Raw genomic sequence first — 24,356 nt, forward strand, 5'->3', positions numbered from 1 at the left:
AGGAGCCTCGGATCCCCCCGGATCCCCCCTGCCCCACGCAGCGGGAGCGGGGCCGGCCCAGCAGCGAGCCGGGCTGCGGGCGGGCCGGAGGCCGCGCTTACTGGAAGCAGCGTGGGGAAGGGGAGGTGGGCGTTGCTATTTTTGCTCGCCACATCCTCTGTCAGTTTCTAAGAACCGGCGGTGGATTCCTGGTAAGAGATTTCGATGTGTGACAATATCCAGCGAGCGTGCGCGGCCCCGCGGCGGGCAGCTCGGCTCCGGCCTGGAGGTGCGAAATGTCACCTCGTGCCCTGCGGTGACGGCCGAGCCGCAGGGTGGGAGCTGGGCCGAGGGGTGCCTGGGGGTGTCACAGCGCTCTCCTCTCGAGGGAGAGGAGTTTCCTCATCTGGTCGCAGCTCCTGGGGGAGAAGAAAGGGGTTTACCCTTACTGTAAGCGATACGCCGCTGCTCGCAGTCCCCTGCGCCTTCCTGTTCGTGGGGCTGGCGTGTCCCCGGCACCGGGCTCCCTGGGGAGGCTCGGGTGAGTCAGGCAGGCTCCCGAGGGAGGAGCAGGAGGGTGAGAGCCCAGGGAGAAGCCGCGTGGCCGCAGCATCGCTCCTGTAACATAGCATCGGCGGTGTGTGGTGCTGTCAGGTCTGGCTGCGTGGGGCTGCTCCCCCCCCGTGTCAGGAGGCTCCCGGGGGGTGGGTGACCGCGGAGATGCACGGTGAGCTCCGAGAGACCTCGCGTGTAGGGCCTGGGGGAGGCAGGAGGGTCTCTGAGGTCTCCGTGCGCACCCTTGCCTGTGTTTGGACCTGGGAATTCGGTCGTGGGGTAGGTCCCGGCCAGCCCAGCGGTGTTGGGCTCTACCCCTCCAGTTACCGGTGCCAGCTGAGTGCCGCGATGCCGAAATCGCGCGCTGCATGCTGTGCGCCCTGCTGCTGGAGCTCTGCAGGGCCCCGATGGGCAGCGGCGTCTCCTCCACGGGAACGTGGTCGAGTAGGGAGAAGGCAACAGAGTGCGGGGCTTCTCCTGGGCAGGGCATGAAGCGTAGCCAAGCTGGGGATGCCTGGAGGAAAAAGGCTGCTTCTGTGTGCTTAGATGCTCCAGGGGGCAGGGAGATGGTCCAGCAGCTGCTCAGAGCTATCCTAAGGGCTCTCACCTGTGAACAGCAGAGAACTGAGGCCTCTTTTCCCATTCCCTCTCCCGCAGGACTGCCTGAAAGCCTGTCAGGAGCAGATCGAGGCAGCTTTAGCTGAGAGCCTGAAGCAAGCGTCCCAAAGCCAGCAGGAATACAGCACCGCCAAGACTGCCGCCTACCCGGCCAGCCAGCCCACCAGCACGCCCACAGACGTCACGGACATCAACCTGTGACCAGCCTCCCCTTCCCAAGAGCCGCCCAGCCCCGTGACAACAGGACCTGGCCCCGGACACCCAACTGTCGCTGCATCCCTCCTCCCCACCCAGAGCACGCCGAGGATTTGCTCCGCTTGCTGGCTGCACGGCGAGGGCTCCGCGCTCGCCCATCTCCCCTCCTCAAGCGCCGGAGGGGGGCAGGAGGAAGGCGTTTGGGGGCTCCGACGATGGCCATTGGGGCTGGCGGGGCTCACCGCTGCTTGGACTCTGCTCGCTGGCTTCTGCAGGAGGCAGGGGTGAAGCGACCCTCCTCGTGGCGGTGGGGCGCAGGAGTAGCCGGGGAGGGGAGCGGGATCCAAAACCAAGTTGTAAAACGTTCCCCAGCTCGTGTTCCTCGTAGCCCGGGTGCCGATGTCTGCTCTCTCCTCGGGTACGTTGACCGTGATGACTTCCAGCCCCGCGTGGGCCATCGATCATGCACAGCCAGCCTCGTACCTGGGCCTACGTGACCAAAACGTTGGTAGCCCCCCACCTCCTTCCCCAGGCCGGGGCACTGCCGGCCCGCTGGGCTCGCGAGGAGCAAGCATCCAGGAGGAGAGAAGGGTGCTCGTGGATCCCTGGGTCCTGATCGCTTCGTCCTGGGTTAGTTGTGGCTCCTGGGGGGCTGGCGTGGCTGCTTCTGCTTGGAGATGTGTGTGTGGCTTGATTCTTGTCGCCATTAGATTTGGGATTTGCGGGTTTTTGGCTTGCTTTGGGGAAGTGCTCCTTTTCCGCGTGGACAGCAGAAGTCCTCGTCCCCGGGGAGCGACCTCTTGGGCGAGGTTTGGGCGCAACGTGCGGAGCGGGGACGGCGCTGCCCAAACGCAGACCTTCGCAAATCACCTTGGCTTTCTGCTGCCCCACCGAGGCTGCTTAATTTATTGTTAACTGCTCAAAAAAGGGGAGGGAATAAGACCTGCTGTCCCTTGCTGTGGGGCCTGGGTGCTGGTCTCCTCTCCTTCCTAAAGTGCCTTTATCCCTTTGTCCCCTTCCTTAGCTCCCTGAGCACTGGGAGACTCTCTCACTTTGGAAGCTGGGTGGTTTTTAGGAAGCTCAGACATCAGACTAGATTTTAAGAAACCCATATGAATGTGCTGCTATAGTCTGAAATGCATCTTCACTCCTCCAAGGCAGGGATCTCGGGTGATGTTCGGGAGGGGGCTGTTTCCAATAAATCTATTCACGGGGGTCCGCGTTGTATCCTCACAGGGTGGAATATTCGCTGCGCACTTGATTTGAGAAGTGATTGCATTTTTGTTTCGTTGTTGTTGTTGATCCTGTCTGTTAGTTTTTATATAAAGAAAAGTGTTTTTTAAAAAAAAAATAATGCTGCTTTTCTAAGAGAACTATTACATTGTAGAATTGTATTAACTAGGAGAAGCCAGAGAGACTCTGCAGGGATGGGAGGCAGAACGCTGCTGCTTGGTGACCGCCGGCCACGTGGATCTGTGGCTGTTGTCCTCCTGGGGGGGATGTGGGGAAGGATGTGGAAATCTTCCGTTTATGGTGCCGCTAGAAACAAAAAGTCTTATCAGGTGGAAAAAGATGGGGCTGCTGTTCTTCCCCCAGCCCGAGTTGTTGAGAGGAGCCATCTGCCACTGACTCCTGCTAGCAGGACGGGCGGGGGGCGTGCAGGGCCTGTCTGTACAAGAAGAAATTTTTTTTATATATAAATGAGTTTTTAATTTAAGAGTAAACTGGTTTGGTGTTCACACGCGAGAGTCCCGCTGCTGGGAAAATCAGAGGATCCTATGATGTTACAATAAAGTATTTGAAACGAGAATGACCGTGTCGAGGGTTTTCCCTTCGCTAACGAGCTCTCTGCCTCTGCCCCAAGTTGGGCTCGGGGGGGATCCCCCAGCCGAGGGGCTGCTCCTGAAGGCCTCCAGCCCTGCATTTCCTGAGCAGGATGAAATAGGAACGTGCAGGTAGGGCACCGTCGGCGCCAACCCTGCAGGGAGATGGAGGTGAGCGAGCCTGGGGCGATGCCACGGCGCCTGCCCCCCGCTTTGCACGGCCACGGGATGGGGAGCAGCACCCCGGGGTGGCTCGGGGCTGGATGAACGTGGACGAGGTGCTGTGGGAGAGCACTGCACCGAGCCTTCCTGCGGGCACCATGCCCGTGCTCAGCAGCCTTGCAGCTGCTGGAGGGGAGGCAGCGACTTCACACCCCCGGCGCCTTCGAAGCCTCCTTCCTGCAGGTCGGTGCTGCAGCAGCTCGGGCTGCGCTGCAGGGAGCACACGGGGCGCGTGGTGTGAGCCCGGGTATCGCCCTCACTCATCAGCTTCTGGCTTCTTTAAAGGCGATAATAATCAGGAAGCCAAGGAAAACGTGCTGCGGTGTGCAGCCGGCCCGGGCGTTGCGTGCCGCTCTTCTTCGCGTGGCTTCTGCTGCTGCCACCGCTGTGTCACCGGGGCCGGTGCCAGCTCTGGGCGAAGCGAAGGTGGCAGGGGGCTGAGCTCGGCACAGCAGCACGCTGCCACAGGGGCTTTTCCCCCTGGGCTGTGCCAGACTCGGTGCTGCTTTCAGGGGCAAGGCTGGTGGATATATGTGAGGTACAAGCCCTGGAGCACCTCAGTGATGCCCAGGGAGGGGCAGCGCCTCGTGGGACACGGGAGGAAAAGCCCCCGGTGGGCTTGCCATCGGTAGGGGATAGGTGTGCGTGGGCAATCTGCCGTGTGCGGCCTCGCTGGCTGGCCGAGGACAGCAGCCCCGGGGTGCTGGGGCTGCTCCCGCCCTGCTGAGTTGAGGCAAACCCATCGGGGCAGCCAGGAAGTGTTGGGGGCCTCACTGGAGAAGGGGCTGGGGGAAGGATGGGGGTGCTGATGGTACCAGGCAGGACGGGGGCCCGGGCCACAGGATCGCCTAAGGGAGTGACGCAGGAATGGGGTAATCAAAGGCTGCCCCGTGCCCCAGCCTGCTGGCAGCCCTGCGAGGCCAGGGGCTCTTACTGGAGGCTTTTCCCCTCTGCTCCTGGCTCTGCTGGGCTGCTCTGGCCCTGCACAGGGTCCCTGGGGTGGCCCAGGTCGGGTACTGCCCCCTGCCTCTGCCTGGTGACAGCCAAGCTCAGGAAACAATCAAGCACTTCTTTTTCCTTAGAGCAGTTTGGGGCTCTGGAAACCATCTGGGGGGGGCTCAGCCCTGCGCCCCCCACCCTTCCCCCTGCAGCAGGGAGACGCTCACACCCCAACCTTTAGCCAATAGTGCAGGGACTGCTCAGCAGCCCCGCTCTCCCTTCACGCAGGACAGCACCTGCAGCGCAGGCTTAGATCCGCAGCTCTACAAGGAGCCTGGGGCTGGTGGCTTTGCTCTGCCACCTGCTGGGGACAAGGCAAGGCAGAGAGGGGACAGGGCAGGAGGATGGAGCCGAGAGGTGCGACTGCGGGGCAGAACCACCCTGGGACTGAAGGACCTGGCTTCGGCTTTATTTTCCAATGCAGGAAGAGGGGAAACCCAACTGCTGTCCCCAGTGCTGGTGGCACGGGGCTGCCCTGCCCCGTGGTGAGCGGCGTAGGGAGCAGCCTGGCTGCGTGGGCACAGCCTGCTCCCTGTGGAGCAGCAGGATCTCGGGGAAGGAGGGTCCTGCACGCCTCCTGGAGGCTTCGCTCCCAGCGGGCTCCAGCTGCATCCAGCCCACCCCAGGAGCAGGTCAGGCTGCGGCTTTTCCCTGCTTTTTCCTGCTCACTCCATGGCTGCGGGCGGCTGCCCCTCCACGTCCCGCGTCTTGGAGTTCACCAGCTCCCTGCGGATCTCCGGGGAGATCTGCGGGTGGCTGTGGAACTTGAGCAGCTCGAGCAACGCCTCCTTCTGCTCCGAGGACAGGTCCTCCTTGTAGCGCTGGGCGAAGGCCAGGAAGCACTGGTGCCACAGCACGGGCAGGACGCGCTGGTCGGTGCGGAAGGCCAGGAAGTGGAAGACGAGGGCATCCACCACGCGGAAGGGCAGCGCGTACTTCTTGTCGATGAGCAGCCGGAGGAAGATGCTGTTGGCACCGCTGTACTGCATCTCGGCGATCTTCAGCATGGCCGCGCTGCGGGGTCAGAGGGAGCGCCCCCATGAGGGCAGCCCCAGCACGAGCCACCGGGCACCCAGACACTAAAGGGGCAAACCCGGTGCCGCAGACGGCCTTGGATCTCAACCCTGGACAAAGCTGAGGAAAGCTCCCCAACGCTGAGATGCTGAGGGATGGATCTGTGGCACTGCACCAGTGTCCCCGAAGCAGAACTGTTCCCCCTCCCAGGAACCCGGCCCCGCTGCCCCCCACTGCGTTACCTGGAGTGGAGGACGGGGATGGAGCACTTGGTGAGGATGCTGCCGATGATGATGGCCTCCCGCAGCGTGCAGGTCCCCGACTCGCACAGGGGAATGAGGATGCCTGCGGAGGGGGAAGAGTGAGGCACTGCCGGCCTCAACCACAGCAAGGGGAGCTGCAGGACACGAGGCTCAGCCCCTTCTGTCTCAGGACACACCTGACCCTACAGAATAACAGCTCCTCCACCAGCTATTACAGGGGCTTCAGCATCTCTCTGCCATGCATCCAGCTCCGAACACCCACAGGTTGTTGGAGAAGGCAGAGATCAGGCGTGAGACAGCTCACAGCCTCCATCAACCTCCGAAAGATCCCATATATCTGGCACCTGCGTAGCCTTACAGTGCTAACACCCCCCTGGGGGTGTTTGGAAGCTGCCTTGCCCACCAGGGCATCTCTCTGATGTCTTCTCCACCCTCCTTCTCCTCCCTGAGCCCCCAATGGCCATGACAGGAGCAATCTGCAAAGGCAGCGGTGTGCAACACGTGGCCCTGCTGAGCTTCCCAGCTGCTGCAGACAGCAAAAGGCTCCCGCATACAAAGCGCAGCCCTGCAGGGAGTCCCTACCTTTGAACCAGGCTCCCGGCTTAAACAGAGCCTTTTTCAAAGCCATGTAGAGGTGAAAGTTGAGGCGCTTATACTCGGCAATGTCATCCCTGACCCGTGGCAACAGCACCAGGTTGTAGAACCTCTGGGCCATCCTCTCTTTCAGGTTGGATGAAAATATCCTGGGAAAATCAAAGCACAAAGCGAGGGGTGAGCTGAGGCTCTGGAACCAGGTCCTGGGAGCAGGTGACTGCAGGGAACTCTTACAGGACATCTGAGCCAGGGCACTGGGATCCCCTGCGACTCCCTCCACTCCACAGGAGGAGGGAAGCAAGAGCAGGACGCAGGTTGGTATTTTGTATGTCTTGTTCCACTTACAAAGCAACAAAACAAGGTCGGCAGTTCCCAGAGATGATCTTACCTGGTGGCTTGGTACATGGCAGCCGCTGTCCACGTCTCTGGATCTGTAATGTAGAGGATCTGCTCCCAGTTGGACAAGGCAGGAATGATTTTAAATGCCTTGGGGAGTTTCCCACTCCTGTATTTGGACAGCACCTTAAAAAAAGAAAAAAATGGATGCAGGCCTGGCAGCAACATAGAGGCACTGACAGCAGGGCTATGGGACTTGGTGGGATTTGTCTTATGACCATAAGAAAGCCGCTCCTTCCCTTCACATCTCCACTAAGAAAGGACTGTCCCGGGTCCCCGCTCAATGCATCGTGCTCAGGGAATTCACTCCAAGCTCTGTGGGCCCTTCGGTGGCTGACACTATACAAACTGCAGTAAGTTTCTTTGGAAAAGTGCCTGCAGGGGAGCGCTCTGTGCCACATGAATCCCACCCGTGTGCAGCTCTGTAAGCCCCTGCAGGTGTTTCACAGCCTGGGAATTGGTGCAGTCAGGAAAACTTTTGCTGATTTACCCCCCTGAGCCTCTCGCCTTGGCCATCCCCATCGCTCTGCCTGCTGCCAGCAGATACGGGGGAATGGGGGGGGCCTGCAGCGACTGCTGCCTGCTGGCGTGGCACAGACCCAGTGCTGTCTGTGCAGGGCGAGGATGGGGACAGGCTCCCTGCGGGCCAGCAGGGGCGGCAGCCACGGGGCAGAGCTGTTTGGCCTTTACCTCTCTGACGCCCTTGTAAACTTCCAGGACACGAGGGTCGAGCTGGGGCATGGGGCAGCCCGATATCTCCGAGAGCGCCGTCTCCACCTCCGTCTGCTTCTCCGTGATCTTCTCCATGATGATGTCGGCCAGCGTGCGCCTGGGGCGAGAGCAGAGGGGAATGGGCAGGGGGCAGGGCGCTGGGGAACGGTGGGCACTGCCTGGACCCCCTCAACTCCTCCATCTCCATCCCTGCCATCCCCCGCCCCTTGGATCCTCCATCCCCAGCTCCTTGATACCTGCCCCCTTGGCCCCTCCATCCCCATCCCCTTGGCCCCTCCATCCCCTTGGCCCCTCCATCCCCTTGGCCCCTTGGCCCCTCCATCCCCGGCCCCTTGGCCCCTCCATCCCCGGCCCCTTGGCCCCTCCATCCCCATCCCCTTTGGCCCCTCCATCCCCGTCCCACCTCAGTGGCGGGTTCTTGTTCATGAACATCTCGATGGCCTTCTCATCCTCGGGGTTCACCACCACCTCCCCGCTCCGCGCCGCCGCCTGCTGCAGCGAGGGCCACTCTTCATCCTCCTCCTCCTCTTCCTCCTCCTCGGACCCAGAGCCGCTCAGCGCTGGACCTGCGGGGACCAAACCCTTGCCTGAGCCCAGATCCCCGAGCTCGGATCCCGGGGGGATACCGGGGGGGGGGGGGGGGGTCTCACCCAGCGCCCTGCTCCTGTGCCGGGGGGCTGCGGGCGCTCCGGGGCCGTGCTCGGCCTCCAGCTCCTCCTGCTGCCTCCTCGCCTGCTGCAGGATGCGCCGGGAGAGCCGGGCGTCCACGTAGCCTTGGCAGCCCTGCTCTTCATCCTCCTCCTCCTCCCCGGCCCGGCCGTGCCGTGCCCGTGCCCGGGGGGCCGCGTCCCGCAGGAGCTGCTCGGGCAGCGGCAACGCGCGATCGGCTCCGGCCGCGGAGCCCCGGGCCCGCCGCACCTTGGGCATGGCGGGGGAGGCTCCGGGGGGCTCCGGTGCTGCTGCTGAGGTCGGTGCTGGGCCCACCAGCCCCGTGTGCTCCACGCGAGGCGGCCCCACGCGAGGTACCCCCCCCCGCCCTCTCCAAGCGGCTCCGCGCCCGGCCCCTTCCGCCGCGCCCGGCCCCTTCCGCCGCCGCCGCTTCCTCCTGCGCCGGGAGGGCCGGCAGGGATGGGGGTCACCTGGTGAGGGGGGGGGCCCGGGGGGGTCCCCAGCCGCCCCCCGTGCTCCTTCCCGTCCCCGCGGGGCTGTCACGCGGGGGAGGTGGCGGGGGGGTGTCGTAGAGGGGGTGCGGGGGGGGGCTCCTGAGCTGGGGGGTGCTGGAGGCGTGCTGCACGGCCGGCACAGCCTTGGGGAGCCCCCGTGTGTGTGTCCCCCCCCGGGAGCCCACCCGTGGCACCCCCTTGAACCCACCCGTGTCACCCCCTCGAGCCCATGCATGACCCCCCGGAGCCCACCCATGTCCCCCTTTGAGCCCACCTGCGTCCCCCCCGACCCCATGCTTGACCCCTCCTGCACCCACGCGTGTCCCCTCCTTGCGCCCACCCGCGTCCCTCCCCCTTAGCCCACCTGTGCCCCCGCCACCCAGGCGCTGCGGGGGGGGGGTCTCTAAACCTTTTTATCCCCCCCCCTCCACGCACCCAGCGTGACGCAGGTGCCCGTGGCCGAGGGCAAGAGCGTGCAGCAGACGGTGGAGATGCTGACGCGGAAGCTGGAGCTGCTGGGGGCCGAGAAGCAAGGCACGTTCTGCGTCGACTGCGAGACCTACCACACCGCCGCCTCCACCATGGGCAACCAAGGTGCACGGCGGGGGGGGGGGTGACGCCGGGAGGGACGGGGAGCCCCCAGCTGGGTCACCCCGAAAAGGAAGGGGGCGTTTGCTGGCACCCAGCAGCAGCCCCCGGGAGCTTCGCTTCTCCCCGCAGTGCTCCGCGGTCTTCCCTTGAAGCTCGCACCCGCTGCGCTGCTTGAAAATCGTGGCTGTGTCCGGAGCTCTGCTGCAGGTTCTGGACGCGGCGGCGACTTTTTCTGCCGGCCACAATTGTTTTATTCGTTGCGCTGAGCTCTCGCGGGGAACGAGCAGCTGGCTCGCTCGCCGCCCGCAAGGTATTTTCTCTCCCGGGGAAAACGCGTGCTGCGGTTCTGTGCTGTCCTCGCAGACAGCCTCCCCTGGGAGGTGGGACATCCCTGCAGGCAGTGCCGGTGGCCGGAGCTGCGCGCCAGGCGCTGCCCCATGGCGCTGTGTTCCCTTCACGTGCACGCCCCGCGGTTGCCTCCATTCCCGGGGGCGGCTGCGTTGCGCGGCGAGCCCGGTCCTCAGGCTCCCCGCTCGAGTATTTGCACCTCAGCTGGCTATCGTTGCTGTCAGCGTGGTTTTTTTTCCCCGAAGCTCCTTAAGATGCTGCTTCCGTCTGCGTAGTTTTGCAGGCCGCCTCTTGCACTGCGGAGGGTGAGGGCGCCGGCAGCATCTGGCCGCTGCTGTGCCCTCCTCCCGAGGGCGAGCGGTGGAGGGCAGGGGGTGGCAGCAGGCCTGCGAGCCGCAGGACGTCGGGCAGAGCTCCCAGGGCAGCGGGCAGCAGCTCTGGGGGGACGTGAGGCATGACGTGACCCGCTTGTTTCCAGGGCCGTGCTCAGAAGACCCCAGGCTCCCTCTTGACATAGCAGGGCCTAAAAGCGCAGCTCCGAGGAGCGGCTTGGCCTGCTCGCCTCGGGACTGTCGTACCCCCTTTGTCCCTCCTGCGCACTCGGGTTTTCACCCAGGTTTTAAAAACGCTCCGTGAGCATCGCCCTGGTGGCTCTGCGGCTGCAGAGGTCAGCACTGAGCCCTGGCAGCCTCTCGGCAGCGCGCCTGCACGCGGATCCATTTGCAGCCACGAGAGCGGCTTTTTGCCGCTTCCCCTGCAGCTGGAGCTTGCGCAGCCATGTCTGGAAAGGGTTTTTTAACCCAGGCAGGTAAACGAGAATCAGTTCCCACTTTTAAAGCGCGGCACGAGCCAGGCGTGTCCCTTTTATCCACGTTCCAGAGGGTGCCAGGCACGTGCTTCCCCCGTTAGCTCCGCAGGGCCGGCTGGTGAGAAGAAGAAGAGGCAAAGCCCAGCCCTCGGTTACTGCGGGGCTGAGTTTTGGGTGCCCGGCTCTCTGCTCGGGGTCAGGGGGTGCTCTTTGCTGAACCCCCCTCTGCTGGGGGTCTGCCAAGTCACCCGCTGGTCGTTGAGTTGTGCTGCGATCCCCTTGGCTGAGGGGCGTCTGTGTAAGATTTTTTTCCCCTTTATATTCATACAAAGCAAAGACACCCTGTTCACTGAGCTGCAGGATAAAGTAAAGTGTGTGTGAGTAGCAGAAAGATCGTGGAATTAAGGCGGCAAGGAGGACAAAGCCAGCTCTTTCTTTCTTTAAATCCCGTACAAGCACAGGACTGTTGGTTTTACAGCCCAAACACCGTTGCTCTTATTTCAGGGCAGACAGGCAAGCTGATGTACGTGATGCACAACTCCGAGTACCCCCTCAGCTGCTTCGCCCTCTTTGAAAACGGTCCCTGCCTCATAGCGGATGCCTACTTCGACACCCTGATGGTGAAGCTGAAAGGCTTCTTCCAGAATGCCAAGGCGAACAAGATAGAGAGCCGGGGCACCCGCTACCAGTACTGTGACTTCTTGGTGAAGGTGGGCACGGTTACCATGGGTCCCAGCGCCCGCGGGATATCTGTGGAGGTAAGAATCCTCTCTGAAGGGTACGAAATACAGGTACGGGTAGGGAAATCTCACGCTGGAGGCTTGACTGGAAATCCTGGGTCCCCGCCGCTTGCGTGCCTCAGTTGTGCTCCTGGTTTGTACTAGGTGCGTTCGCGTGTGTGGCAGGCAGAGCATTTATCTCCTTTCCACAACAAGGTCTAATTCAGGCAGGTACTTTAGGGCTCAGCTGTGACTACGGAAAAGCCTGTCACTGAAGTGTCAATAAACAAAACCCTGAAGGGATGCCATCAAACTAAAAAGCTGCTTAAAGACCCGACGCGCAACGCCGGTAGAGCACTTCAGGTTAATAAACACGCCGGGGCGGGGAAAGCAGCCTCTTCAGCTGCTGATTTAATGCAGATTTGGGTTTGGCTTCCTTTCCCAATCCCAAGCGGACAGCGGCTGGGCCGAGCAGCCCTGGGGCAGAGCAGTGCCCTCCTGCCCTCGGTTCCGCTCCCGCGGTGTAAGGCTGCTCCCTCCTCAGCGGCGAGCTCTGCGTTGCAGGCATCAGTCCTGCCCCGTGGGGGGTGCTGACCCGGATTGCTGCGCCACGGGGCGCTCCGTGGGCTCAAAGCCTCTCATCAAACGGCTTCCGCTCCCTCCGCGCAGCGCTGTGACTGCTGATGAGGCTCGAGAGCATCAGAGCAGCGTGCCAGCGGCTGGCGGGCGTTGCACGGGGCGGGAGCTGGGCTGCAGCGAGCCTGGAAATCTAAAGGGAGATGCTTCAGGTCGTGGGAGGATCTAGGAAGGCATCTGGGGAGGTGTTTGGCTGAGTGTAAGTGTGAGTGAAAGGCTCACAAGCTGCGGACAAGCCTCAGCTGGGCTTTAAAACACCTCAGGTTCTGGCAAGGAGCTGGGCTGTGCTGCCAGGGGAAGGGCAAAGCAGCGGAGGTCAGAGTCCAGACATCTACGTACATTGGTGCCTGACGGCCTTTGAGATGTCTGAGAATTAGATGTTGAAAGGTCTTTCAGAATCTGAGCTTATGTTTTTCTAAACACACAAGTGCTATTATCTGCTACATAATTAATAATCACACCGCATCTACCCAGGCAGGTGTTCCTAGCCAGCAGGGATGGGGATTGAGAAATGGCTCGTTTCTTCTCCGCTGGAATAAACACAGATGTTGTAGTGGCATCAGCACTGCCGTTGACCTGGGGTTAAACAGAAGCTTGTTCTACCCGAAACTTGAGTTCAGGACCAGATTTGCCAGGTGGCCTGGTTGCTTCTGTTTTGGTTTAGCAGTTTCTGTTCAGGGTTTGCATTAGGACGTGCTCCTGGTCTGGGGCTGCAAGCCCTTCAATCCCAGCGCTTCGTCAGTGCACACCTGAGAGATGTCACAGCCAAACAAGCTGTCGGCTTACCAGCTCGTGGGAAGGAAGTTTGCTTTTGGGTGGGGTAAAGGTAATGTAACATTCGAACCAACGTCCCAAGGCTTCCACCGCTGGGGATTTAGTAAGAGCAATGAACTTGCAGGGTGTATTTTTCCTTTCCTTCTCTTCCCTTTTGAAGGGATTGCTTGCACGTTCCTGGCATATCCTGTCCGTTTATGTTTGTCCATCCTGCTTTGCTTTGCTAAATGTCCTCAGAGAAGAAAAAAGTGGCGCGTATCCCTCTGCAGCCACAGCACTGAGAAGCTGGTCCCTGACTTCAAACCCTTGACTAAACAGGTCTCCAACTTAAAACTCACTACAGCGAGGCAGAGAGGAACGCGCGTTGTCTCCTGCGCGGTTTTTGCCCCTGCTGTGCGCTTCAGGGCTGCGGTTTGTGTCGGCAGGTGGAGTACTGCCCCTGCGTGATAGCCAACGACTGCTGGAACCTGCTGATGGAGTTCATGCAGAGCTTCATGGGGAACCACGCTCCTGGCGTCCCGTCCGTGTTCGGCACCAAGCACGACAGCATCTACAGCCCGGCGGACACAATGGTTCAGTACATGGAGCTGTTCAACAAGATCCGCAAGCAGCAGCAGGTGCCTGTAGCAGGAATCAGATGAAAGGGCTCCCTGGAGCTCTGTGCGGAGCGACCGCGTCCTCTTTTCTGCCTGCCATGTGGATCAGGAGGCCCTCCGAAAAGCGGCACTGGAGCCGACCCAAGGTTTTTTTTTTTCCTTCTAAATCTCTTCGCCCCGTTTCACAGCAAAGGTTTTGAATGCTGTGCATATTTTTGTTGTCCTTTGTAGTTTTTTTTTTGGGGGGGGGGGAGTGTTTGTTCTCAGGCCTATGGCTGCGATGGATCTCGGTACCGTGTTTCATGCAGGGGATTACAGATTGTCCGCAGAGGGAGGGAAAGGAGGAATTCCAGCCAAACGCATGCGAGGGCAGAATTTCCTTGAATGCAAACAGCTACACGAGAGAGGGTGGGTTTTTTTTATTACTATTTTCTTAAGATATCCACATGAAAGTGTCATGGTTTTTTCATCGAAATAAAAAGCTGTATTTTTGTGAGGAGATGGAGTCTTTCTGCCCAGCAAGCGTTGTGCTGGTTTGTATTGTTTATTTACAGCTTTTGAAAATTTCCGTTGCGTGGAGACTATTCTTTAGCAGAGTTTTATCTTTGATTTGGTTCAAGAGCTTTATACCCCTGAAGCAAACTAATTTCCCTGTGGCAAAATCTACAGGAATTCTTGCCTTCCTATTACGGGTGTGTTCTTAGCTTGCCTTCATCTTTTATATCTGATGGGAGTATTAAAATCTTCCACCTCTCAGATGCTACCAATGAAGCCCGGTGCTAAATAAATAAATAAGTCTGGCAGGAACCCTCTCATGCGCTGAGAAAGAATACCAACTGCTTTATCTCATTGTTTGAAAGGTCTGTAATAAATGTCCCATCCCTGCACGCCATTTCTCACTTGAGAAATCCTGGTGACTTCAGCAGATTTACTGGAGTAAGGAAGGATTTGGGGAATAAGAGCCAAAAATTTATTGTGAGGCTTAACTACACGGTATCACTTGAATATTTTTCAGTGGTGATTTATTTTTACAGCAGGAAAACCGGAGAAATTAGATCCCTTTTGAGCTATCTGTCCCCCCGGTTTTACATATTCAGCATCTGTCTGGCTTGTAGCGGTGATTTTTTCCCCTCTCCCCCCTGCTCCGCCCCCTGCGCGGTCTCAGAATCAGCAGAAACACCCTCGTTCAGCAACCGACCTTTGTGCTGAACTTCCTTCGTGGTTCCTGGGGAGGCTGTGCTTAGCAGGGTTCCAACGCTGCAGCCCACGTCCCGGATAGGAAGAGAAGGGTGTAGGGAAGGTGCAAGGATTGTGTTAGGAAGGGGGGCAGGGGGTTCCTGGTGAAGAAGCAGCGGGCATCTTTCTCTCAAAAAAACATTTTTTGGTTTCTTGCCAATATGTGGGCCTGAAGAGCAAGTAAAACGGAAACAGATTTCTCCTAAATAGATCTTTTCCCTCAGAAGCAGTAGGCAATAAAGAAGCTGTTTTGTTACTCGATTTGCTGGCTGGTGGAGAACTAATTATTTAGAAATGGCTTCTTTTTGATTATCACTTGTACCTGTAAACCTAATTAACTCTTAGAGTGCTGTAGGCGTTTAATAAATTTAATCAGCCCTGGGTTCAGAAAGATCTGGTTGATAAGCCGTAATAAATGGCAGAAAGCACCATAAGCACCCGAGAAATTCCATCGTGCTGAATGCTCTGAGTGTTCGCTCAGGTTCATAACTTGTGCGCTGACTTCAGCGGGACTATTAATTTTCGAGGGATGGTTAGAGAACCTGACCTGCTGTCGTTCCATGTAGCTAAGTGTGGCTGGGAAAACAAAATGGTATTTTTTTTTACAGATAGTTATTTAAGCCCTGTGTCCCTTTTTAAATCTTAAGTTTAGAAAAAAAAAGTCCTTTTAATGACCAGATTAGTCACGCTGAACGTTGCTAATGCTTTCCTAATTCCCAAAAGATGGTCTTAAAAATATAAAACGTGTGCTGGAATCTCCGGGGACTTCTGTTCTTATTAATACATTGTACTGTTCCTGGAGTAATAAAACGGGACCCCTTGAGCTACATTCTGCCTTCAATTACACCATTACAGCCATTGACGTCAGCAGGTTTCCACGCGTGTGAGGACGGCGAGGATTTAGCCCTTTATGTCTTAGCAAAAACGCCCGTTGCTGTAGCTGCATTCTGTAAACAAGGGGATCAGCTGCCCCACACGAGGGGCTGCTTTTACTCTGGGGCTTTTTACTTTCTCGACGGACAAAATAAGTGTGTTTTTTTTTTTTTCCCCCCCAATCTTATTAGCCGCAGTAATCCTCCTCGTTCTGCCCCCCCACCCCACCCCCCCGGCATCAATATGGCAGGTTAACGTGGCTTCGAACACGCTAGTCTGCATCTTAACAAGTCTTCAGGGGGCTTTCAATTGTGTTACATTAATGGATTGAGCCCGTGTAATTGAAAACCACCCTAATTTTGCCTGTCAAGGCATGGTCTGGAAGGTTGTTTTCCTGCTGCTCCCCAGTGTTTTCTCAGTGAATGTAAAATCTAGGGGGAGAGGCTGCCAAGCTCTGTTCCCGTAGCCTCGTGGATCCTTTTTTTCTGCTTCTGCACCTCTCAAAATCACGGCCAGTGCTGTTGCTTTTAGTCAATTGAAGCCTGACCTGGAGGGGATCGGGGATCCTGGGGATGTGGGTCTCACCCTTGCATCCACACAGCCTCTGCTTTGCCAGGAGGGGGAAAGCTAAGTGATGTTACTGGGGTCACTGACACTCCAGTGGTAGAGACAGAGCCCAAGTCGCAGAGCTGTGCTGGGGATCCTGTAGGGTTTTGCTTTGTTTCATGCTGTGGCATTTTTTACGAGGAAGTACTTACATAGCAGCTGCACCCTGCTAGGCTTTACAAAGGGAGCGAGGACATAAAGGCCTCATTAGTCTTCAGTTTTAATTCTTAGCAGGCATTACGGAATAAGGGCTTGTTCCAGCGGAGAGCCGTTGTTCAGAAGTGCGTGACTGCGGATTTCTTTGCAGGTACGGTTCAAAGCAGAGCAGGCACTGCTCAGAAAGGGAAGGTGTTGAGAAAGGATGACAAACCTCTAAGGAAGTGGAACTTGTGGGAAGGCTGCCTGGTGAAGGAGCTCACAAGGAGTCTGTGGAGTGTCCTTGTGCCATGGCAGAAGCCAGCAGGCCCCCACCTGTCGCAGTAAATTGCAGCGCTTTGCCTCAACACTTACTGGGACGGGACTGGGTTTGGGGAGAATGCTTTATCTCTGTGCAAAGGAATTGCGTTTCATTTTTTCTGGACTGTCATCCTGATCTTAGCACACAAGAAGAAGCAGCATCCTCCTGTTGCCGTGCCTTGGCAGGGGTTAGGTGTTCTTTCAGCCAAAACGCTGTTGCAGCAGCTGCTGCACGGATTTCTTGTGACATGCCTCAGGCGTTCTCTAGGACAATGGTGGGCACTGTGACACCACTGACCTGCGGGTTCCCATCATCAGGGCCACCTCCACGACCGCTCGTGTGCAGCGTTGCCCCAGCTCGGTGCTGCCAACGGATCCTCAGCAGTTACCTCCTGCAGGCTGCAAAAAAAAGTGAGTTGTGCCCGTGGGTGACACCAAAGTGTGGCTGTCCCCTGCTGGGGACAGTCTGTGCTCCCGGCTTCAGTGCTGGCATCCCTTTGTCCCTGATAAACCAGGTCGCCGTTCCCTTGGGGACGGAGTGTGTGATTTGGGGGCCTCTGGGTGACCTCCGGCTAGGGCCAGCGTGGCTCGTGGGACAACGGTGTGTGTGACAACAGTGCTTTCTGTGGGACAACGGCGTCTGTGGAACAAGAGTATTTTCTGCAGGCCTTCTGGGCTGCCTCACCCGCTGGGCCCTGTGGGGGGAGACCTCCCAGAGACCCCCCCATCACCTCAGGGCCCTGTCAGCCTCTGGGCTGTGGGGGGGGGGCACCCCTTTGTCATCATCCCCTCCACCTGAGGTGACGGGGGGGCCCTGTCACCCCCTGCACCCTGCGGGGGGGGCACCCCCCCGACACCCCCTCCCATCACCTCAGGACCCTGTCATCCCCCAGACCCCATGGGGGGGGCACTCCCTAGGGACCCCCCCATCACCTCAGCCCCCTGTCACCTGCTGGGCCCCACTGGGGGGCGCCCCCTTGTTTCCCCCCCCCCATCACCTCAGGAGCCCTGTCACCCCCTGGACCTCCTCAGGGGACACCCCCTTGTGTCCCCCCCCAGTCACCTCAGGACCCTGCCGCCCCCCCCGCGCCACCCGCGCTGCCCCTTTAAGAGTCCCTTTGTCTGCGGCACATCCTTATTTACCCTCGTGCGCCTCAACCAAACTTCAGCCCGCGATTCACAAAGCCCGGTACGTCACCGCCCGGGGCCGGGCCCAGGCGCTCCCCGCCCCCCCAGCGCTGCCCTCCCGCTACGCCGCCGTAAGCCATTGAAGGGCTCTCCCTAGCGGCTGACGCAAAGCGCGTAAGCTCCGCCACAACTCCCCGTGCCGCGGCGCGGGATGCGCAAACAGCGTCCGGCCGCGCCGTTAGCGCTAACCACGGCGGCGGGTTCCGCAACGGGCGCGCTCTTACGGAATCGGCGTACGCGGCGGACGTGAATAGGGAAGGGAAGCGGGGGGGGGGGGAGGGGGCGGAGAGGCAGAGCGCGGTGTGTGGCGTGCTCGCCGGCCAATGGCGGCGCGGGGCGGGGCGCGGCGGGCGGCCAATGGGCGGGGAGGGGGCGTGTCCGGCGGCGGTCGGGGTGTCTCGCGCTGGGTGACAGCTCGCGCGTGCTGATGATGGCGGTAAATAAAGGGGGGGGGGAGGGGGCGCGACCCCCCCCGTGGGGGGGGGAGGGGGAACGGCCCCCCCCGGGGGCTTGGTCCTGGTACGGTGAGGGGTGAGGGGGGGCTGAGCCCCCCCCTTTCTGATGGGGGGGGTCCTGAAAGGGGGGTGATGTGTGGGGGGGGTGTTATGGGGGGGTCTTTTTGGGGGGAGTTTATGGGGGGGGGGTCTTGTGGGGGGGTCCTGTGAGGGGAGCTGGGGGGGAGGCTGTGAGGGGAAGGGGGTGGGAGGGGGATCGTGCCCCCCCCCCCCCTCCGATGGGGGGGGTGCTACGGGGGGGTATTGAAGGGGAGGGGTCTTTTGGGGGGGCTCTTTTGGGGGGGGGCAGCTGTGAGGGGAAAGGGGTGAAGGGGCTTGTGGCCCCCCTGCTTCCAATGGGGGGGGGGTCCTGAAAGGGGAGTGCTGTGTGGGGGGGGGGGTCCTGGGGGGGCGTTATGGGGGAGGTCCTGTCAGGGGAGCTGGGGGGGGGGGCACACGTGTGGAGAAGGGGGTGAGGGGGGTTTGTGGCCCCCCCCATCCTGACCGGGACACCCGAGTGTTTTGGGGGGGCTCCCCCACCCTGCTGGGGGGGGGGGCTGAGGGGAGGGAGCCCCGAGCCCGGTGTGTTGGGGGGAGGTCTGGGAGGGGGGGGGGGCAGCGCTGCCGTCTTTGTCTGTGGGTGGGAGCCCCCCCAACGGGGCCACAACTTCCCCTTTGTGGGCAGGGGGGGGGTCCCCAATCCCCCCCCCCCCCTCCCCAGATGGCTGAGGGTCGAGAGAAGTTCGGGGGGAGAAAAAGGGGGCTGGGGGGGGGGGGGGCTTGAAAAGTCCCTGGGGAAGGCAGGAGCTGCGGGAGACGCAGGGAAACCGGGCAAGAATCGGCGTTTGGCTGAAAAGCTGTGCGTTTTTCTGTGCCCCCCCCCCCCCCCCGGACACTGCCCGTGCCCCCACAGGGAGAAAGAGCAGAGGTAAGAGCAGCCCCCCCGGCACAGCGGGGGCGTCTCAGCCGCGAGACCCCCCCGGTGTGACCCCAAGGGGCGCAGCCCGCTCCCAAATCCCCATTTGAACACGGTTTGGGGCCGTTTAACGCGATTTGGGGCTGGGGGGCAGCCGCAGCCCTCCCCCCAAATGGAGGAGCCGTGGGGTGCTGAGCCCCGGCAGCCGGGGGGGGGGTCCGGGACGAGCCCACCTGAGGATGGACGTGGTGGGAGCTGGGCGTCAAAACGTCCCCGGCTCCACCTGCGCTGGAGGGAGAGACACGAGGAGGGCACCCCGTTGTTTTGGGGTGAGCCGAAAAACGCCTTCGGAGCTCGTGCTTGTAACGAAAGCTCCCGCGAGCTCTTTTTCGGTGTAAAACCGTGCGCAATTTGCTCCTGTCTATGTGGCGCCGCTTCCGAGGAGATGCTCGCGGAGCCCGCGGCCAGAGGTTCGATACGCGCTGCTCCTTCCCAGCCCGAACTCTGCGCTCCGAGCAGCTCCGGTCGCTCTCGGTGCCGAGACGTGGCAAAAAAAAAATAGGGACGGGATTAAAAGGGGTGACAGGGAGGTAAGGCTGGGCGCTGAAATAGGGTGTGCGGGGGGGGGGGATGGGGGGGACGGGGGCTGGTGGCGGCTGCGAGCCCCGAGGTGCTCCTGGAGGCAGCGCGAGGGATGCGAGGACGAGGGCAGGAGACGGCGGAAAGCGGCCGCGGGGGCTGGAGGGGACGAGCACGGGCCGGGGACTGGATGGAGGAAATCCTGGGTGTGAAACTGGCCCTGCGTGGCGTAAATTCACCCGTGGGTTAGATGAGCGTGTGTAGCCGGGGAGTTGGAATTGCCCCAACCCCGCGTGCAGGCAGCGACGCGGTGCCGGTGTTCTGGGTTCCCGCTGCCGTGCCTGTGCCTGGCTAAATCTGGGGGGTGCTGCTCTTTAAGGGTTGTCAAATGCATTGGTATGATTCTTTTTTTTTTTTTTTAAAAAAAAGGGGGGGGTTGACAAAAGCATTTGGTGGCGTTTTTAATTGGATTAAACAGGGTAGATGCAAAAATTTGAAAGTTATGCGCCGAACGTGAGTAGCGTTTGATATTTCTGAGCCAGGCGTGCTTTCAAACACAACGCTGCGAGCTGTAAATGCTGGTTTATTCTCCCCCCAGTCATTTTTCCTATTAATACGAGCGAGTTCAAGTGAGAAGGGTGTTTGGAAATTGGCAGCTTTTCAGGTCTGGAATAGTCCTTGGTCTTGCGCAAGTTGTATTTGTTACAAAGAATTTTTATTTATTTTTTTATTCAGGAACAATGCTTAGCAATAGTCACACATGCAATGGTTTATAGGGAATTACGACGGCTAAGTTAAAATCGGGGATTTATTTAGCTGTCGTGTGTCCAGAGATTGTTGCTAAAGAATCTGTGGCCGCAGCTATTGCGGAGGTTCAGATTACGCGTGGCGCAAAACCCTGCGGTTGACAAGACGTGCTGGAGGCCCGCAAGAGTGGAGAAATAGTGAATAAGCCTCATGTGCTGTGGCTTGCAAAATGAAGCGCCGCCTGGGCTGATCGCTATCTGGCTCGGTGAGCTCCGAGGGAGCAGCCTTTGCAGAGCATCTGGCTTTTGGGTGCTGGGCTGTTGATCGTAGGAGGAGCGCTGGGGGGGGGAAAAAAGTCACGTTTAGCTTGGTACGTCGCCTTTCCGCGTCCGGATGTGAAGTCCTGAGCGCAGGTTGCTGCTGCAGGGGTTTCCTTGCAGCTCATCAGAACTCTCGTTTGGTGTTTGCTTGCTTGCAGCTCTCTGCTCCACGTCAGACGTTCCAGTTGGTTTTCCTCAGTGCTAAATGCACTTACTGGTTAATAGTTTCCTTCAAATAATTGTTGTTTGGTTCTCAGCGCCTACGAGTGAGCTACAAGAAGTACTTTGCCAAGTGATGACAGTAGTATAAATTAAGGGATACATATTTTAAGACCTTATTTTAACTTTTTTTTTTCCCCCCTTGTTAGCTATTGCTTCCCTGAAATTTCTTAGGACTTCTGCTAGGACTCACAAAGCGAAACTTAGCTCTGTCCTCGGCCAGTAGAAGCTGTTAGCTGGTAGGTTTAGACTAGCCAGGAAATGGAAATGCTTCAAAATTCAGCTTCTCTCTTACAAGGTCGGTGTGAATTCTTTCACACCCGTTTTTGATTTGCAGAAGTGTAAAAGGGTTTCTGAAGCTGACCTCAGCTCTGAGTCAAAACAAAAGTAAGGCTTTTGTCTTAAAGTTGTTAGAAAAGAATAGAGAGATACGAAGCTCAGTTACTTGAAAACTTTGCCCGTAACTTCATACAGTAATCCGGATCAAGTGGGAGAAAAGGAAGATGTATTAGCTCTGCAGCAAGGGCTTGCTTTGAGCTGTGTTGTCTTACGTGCTGTGAAAGATTGTCCACCTGATGCTTCAACGCCGAGAGTAAGCTCGGTACAAGAATCCTCTCTAGTGGTTGAGACACAAAGTGCAAAACTTTTACTGCAACAACCTGTGTGGTTTTCGTCTTGAATATTTCATCAAGGCTTTTGGTGGTGGTTTTATTTTTATTTTTTTTTCCCCCCCGTGGGGAACGAAACCTTCTGAGATGTTCTCGTCTCAGCAGCCTGTTGGTAATTGCTCTGTGTGTAAACACTTCACCTTCCCTAAACTCTCAACCGCAGTGAACAGGCTGCTAGCTTTCGGCATGCTGTACAGAAAGAAGCCCCCGCTGCTCTCGCCAGTGTCAGGGACTGGACGACCATCCTCGCCGCTGTGAAACCCTTAACGAATTACTGCTCTGGAGAGCGTGAGCTGCAATGAGCAAATTCAACAAATTCTTTACCAGAAGCCAATACGTTTGTAAAATCTTATTTATAGATGAGAGCGTCCTGGTTGCTTGCTCATATTTTTATGTGCTAATGCTTTTCGCTTTTCTTTTTATTAGAGTTGAGATCAAAGGTGGCTCGGGCGAGGCCGTTGAGTCGTACATAGCTTGCAAGCCGTTGAATTACAGCCCCGGCACTCAGGATTTCTCCTGTGGTGGGCTTCAGAGCTGCGGGGCAGCTCTAGCACAGCGCTGGAACAAAACACCCTAACGAGGGAGTGAGGGGAGAGAGAACACACAAAAACAGGTGTGGTGACCCCGTCCTTTGCCAGCGTCATAGGGAGGTAATTCCTAGATGGTCTAGAGCTACTTAGTATATTTGCAGTAATTTATATCGCAGAATATCGAGCAAAATGCAAATCTGAGTGCTCTCTGTTACCCTGCTTTGGGCTGTTTTTGCAGGATATCCCCCCGACTTCTTGCTCCAGTGTTGAGAAGTGATTTAGTACCTTGAGGGGGCTTCAGATAGGTAGAAACAAAGTAAACTTGGCTGCTTTGTGCTAAGCGTTAATTAGCTTTCTGTTACACGATGGTAATGAGCTTACATTAACTATTACACCTCCAACACGGTACAAAGATCACGATGAAATCTCTGCGAAAATGGCAAACTCGTTGGGGCATCGCTTGAGCGTAAAAGAGAGTTTAAAGGAGGCTCGCCAGCTAGGTTCCCCTAATTGGGTAGTTATAGTGTAATTCACTGAGAATTCTGTCTTTTAAGAACTTTCCTGAGAAAACAGAAGAAAGTATAGGCAGCGATTCGAAAGACAGCAGCGCTTTCCTCCCCCTGCTGCATACGAACGCCTGCTCTCTCTTTCTTGTCTTGCCACTTTGGCTGGGTAACTCAGCCACGTTTTCAAATGAAGAAGAAAATTGAAATATGTGGATGTGACGGCTCAAAGGTACTACGAGTGCATTTGAAATGTATCTTTTGTAACATGTCGTTAGTGAGTGATGTACTCTTAAAAAATCTGACTAAGGAGATTTTTTCCCCCCGTTTTGTACCTTTCCTAACTGAAATGCAGAAGGGTGCTTTAGCCAAAGGAAAAAAAAGCACATCTTCAGACACAGGAATCCCCGCAGAAGACTGGAGTTACTAAATAACATGCTCCATCTCGGCCTTTAAAAGAAAGTTTGATCTATTACGGCGTACCTCAGCGTGCAGTATATATATCACAAAAACTTTTACACTCAACCCCTAACCAAGTGTACTGAAAAAATAAACTTTTTCTTTTTTCCCTCCGGGTGAACCCAGCGGCGGTTTTGAAAGAACCAATTTAATGGAGAAAAGCTTTAGTGCATTTATGTTCTTTTCAGGCTTTTCAGTCAAACCATGGAAGATCAAGTCAAGAGTTATGGGCCACAGCTGTGTTCTTCCATTGAGACCTTCTATAGGACATCAGCTGAGCTGATTAAGAAATGGTGACCACAGCTACATTCCCTTATTCACTCTGAAAGGCAAATCCGTCCACTTGATTGAGAAGCATTGCCTTGCAACCATATTTTCCCATTCGCTTTCAGTGGGCGGCTTAGATTTGATTAAGAAATACTGTCCTATAATTACATTCGGTCTCTCTCTCATGCTATGAAAAGCCTCTGAAGACAATTCGAGGTTTTGAACTTTAAATAAAAATGGTACGGAAGAGGGATCTTTGCAGCCTGTCTAGGTGGATACGCAGATGAAGCGATAAGTAGCTTTTAGCTAGAAATACTAAAAGAGTATCTTAAGAAGGGCAGTCAATGCTGGCTTGTGTTTCTGTACTGCTCCTGCTTTGTTCCCCAGTTTCCTGGAAGGGATCAGTGGCTCTAAGCTTGACTCCGTTCCAATAAGTTCATGACAAATGTGCTTTCCTTTTATTCAAACAGCAAAACCGTATTTTGTATTAAATCCTTCCATTCTTTTGGTGTGATGGGACCAGGCTTGTCTCCTGCCTGGTGCTGGATCGAACTTTACCAACTCGTTTTAGGTAGTTTAGCATTTCGTGTTATGTTGTATGCTAAATGTGTTCCAGCTGAATAACAAGTGCCTTGTGTATTAAGAAAATTATATAGATTTGCGGCTGACTTCTAGCTCAAGCATTATCTGCATAAATATTGAACTGGAGTCTATCAGAACAAATAATTTTTTCGTACATTGCACTTCAGCAAAAGCAATTTGTCATGAACGCCTTTTTCCCCTCTGCGTGCAGATCCGTATAACTCAGTCAAATGAGGAGCTAATGGCTTTTTTGACTAATTAGGATTTGCGTTTCTCTTCGCTGTGCTTTTTTTATAGTTGGCAATAGTTGGTGGGTGGAGGGAGAGGTCGAGGAATTGTTTGAAGCAGACTGCAGGTCTATGTTTTTGTGTCTATAGATATGTTGCTAGAACAGGGTGGCACTGTCTGCCTTTGGGTGCTTAGGGTTGTGGTTTGGGTTTTTTTTTTTTTCCTCCACTGGGTAATGAACAGTGACAAATGATACGTTCTAACTCCGAGATCGTGGCTGCTTTAGCGTGAGCCAGACGGGTGCTTAATGATGAATTAACCGAAACTTGGCTTGTCTGTTAGTTAAACAAAAAGAAAACCCCGTCATCTGTCGGGGATGTGGATCAGTGGTTGGCTGTTGGGGCAGGGAGCCCAAGGTGATCGGTTGTCTGTAGCTCATCGGGGTGCAACAAGACCATAT

General features: G+C 57.1%; 4 protein-coding genes and 1 long non-coding RNA gene across 19 annotated transcripts in view; 3 read left to right on the forward strand and 2 right to left on the reverse strand.

Annotated features, from left to right (window-relative positions):
* Positions 1-3,154, forward strand: part of CCND3 (cyclin D3) — a 43,886-nt gene extending 40,732 nt beyond the window's left edge. For all 3 annotated transcript variants that reach the window (XM_080568922.1, XM_080568923.1, XM_080568921.1), the window contains one exon: positions 1,192-3,154. In XM_080568922.1, the coding sequence (XP_080425048.1) occupies positions 1,192-1,353 (162 nt within the window). In that variant the 3' untranslated portion in view covers positions 1,354-3,154. The remainder of the gene's footprint in view (positions 1-1,191) is intronic.
* Positions 3,155-4,784: 1,630 nt separating this feature from the next.
* Positions 4,785-8,325, reverse strand: BYSL (bystin like). Its single transcript, XM_080568919.1, has 7 exons — positions 8,041-8,325; positions 7,794-7,956; positions 7,349-7,487; positions 6,651-6,784; positions 6,251-6,411; positions 5,648-5,750; positions 4,785-5,405 (listed from the first exon to the last, which is right to left on the reverse strand). Exons 1-7 carry the CDS (start codon positions 8,315-8,317, stop codon positions 5,057-5,059), a joined length of 1,326 nt encoding a protein of 441 aa, XP_080425045.1. The 5' UTR covers positions 8,318-8,325; the 3' UTR covers positions 4,785-5,056.
* Positions 8,326-8,421: 96 nt separating this feature from the next.
* MED20 (mediator complex subunit 20) lies at positions 8,422-13,591 on the forward strand. Of its 3 annotated transcripts, none has more exons than XM_080568929.1 (4): positions 8,422-8,532; positions 8,993-9,147; positions 10,805-11,058; positions 12,855-13,591. In XM_080568929.1, exons 1-4 carry the CDS (start codon positions 8,519-8,521, stop codon positions 13,068-13,070), a joined length of 639 nt encoding a protein of 212 aa, XP_080425055.1. In that variant the 5' UTR covers positions 8,422-8,518; the 3' UTR covers positions 13,071-13,591. The 3 variants fall into 3 exon arrangements, with proteins under 3 accessions (XP_080425055.1, XP_080425057.1, XP_080425056.1); XM_080568931.1 differs by having other exon boundaries at positions 8,993-9,087; XM_080568930.1 differs by lacking the exon at positions 12,855-13,591 and adding an exon at positions 12,130-12,848.
* On the reverse strand, positions 13,238-17,479 carry LOC308183194. The gene is made up of 2 exons (XR_013942334.1): positions 17,340-17,479; positions 13,238-16,595 (listed from the first exon to the last, which is right to left on the reverse strand). It is a non-coding gene; the product is annotated as an uncharacterized lncRNA (long non-coding RNA).
* The window catches only part of USP49 (ubiquitin specific peptidase 49), a 34,909-nt gene continuing 28,008 nt past the window's right edge, over positions 17,456-24,356 (forward strand). For 2 of the 11 annotated variants that reach the window (XM_080568891.1, XM_080568889.1), the window contains exon 1: positions 17,741-17,820. The gene's annotated coding sequence lies outside the window, so the exon portion shown is untranslated. Of the gene's footprint in view, positions 17,499-17,518; positions 17,618-17,739; positions 17,821-17,882; positions 17,904-18,647; positions 18,807-21,971; positions 23,326-24,356 lie in introns of those variants that run through there. The other 9 variants (XM_080568890.1, XM_080568893.1, XM_080568896.1 and 6 more) reach the window with 8 other exon arrangements.

The sequence above is a fragment of the Anser brachyrhynchus genome (assembly GCF_964034855.1).
Source record: "Anser brachyrhynchus genome assembly, chromosome: 27".
NCBI lineage: Eukaryota > Metazoa > Chordata > Aves > Anseriformes > Anatidae > Anser > Anser brachyrhynchus.

Excerpts from the sequence above, each read along its gene's own strand:
- BYSL (XM_080568919.1), bottom strand. The coding sequence starts at position 8,317 with ATGCCCAAGGTGCGGCGGGCCCGGGGCTCCGCGGCCGGAGCCGATCGC. Across the intron at positions 6,412-6,650 it reads GCCATGTACCAAGCCACCAG|GATATTTTCATCCAACCTGA; the intron begins GTAAGATCATCT and ends TGATTTTCCCAG. Across the intron at positions 5,406-5,647 it reads ATCCCCGTCCTCCACTCCAG|CGCGGCCATGCTGAAGATCG; the intron begins GTAACGCAGTGG and ends CTGACCCCGCAG.
- MED20 (XM_080568929.1), top strand. Across the intron at positions 9,148-10,804 it reads CTCCACCATGGGCAACCAAG|GGCAGACAGGCAAGCTGATG; the intron begins GTGCACGGCGGG and ends CTCTTATTTCAG. Across the intron at positions 11,059-12,854 it reads CCCGCGGGATATCTGTGGAG|GTGGAGTACTGCCCCTGCGT; the intron begins GTAAGAATCCTC and ends TTGTGTCGGCAG.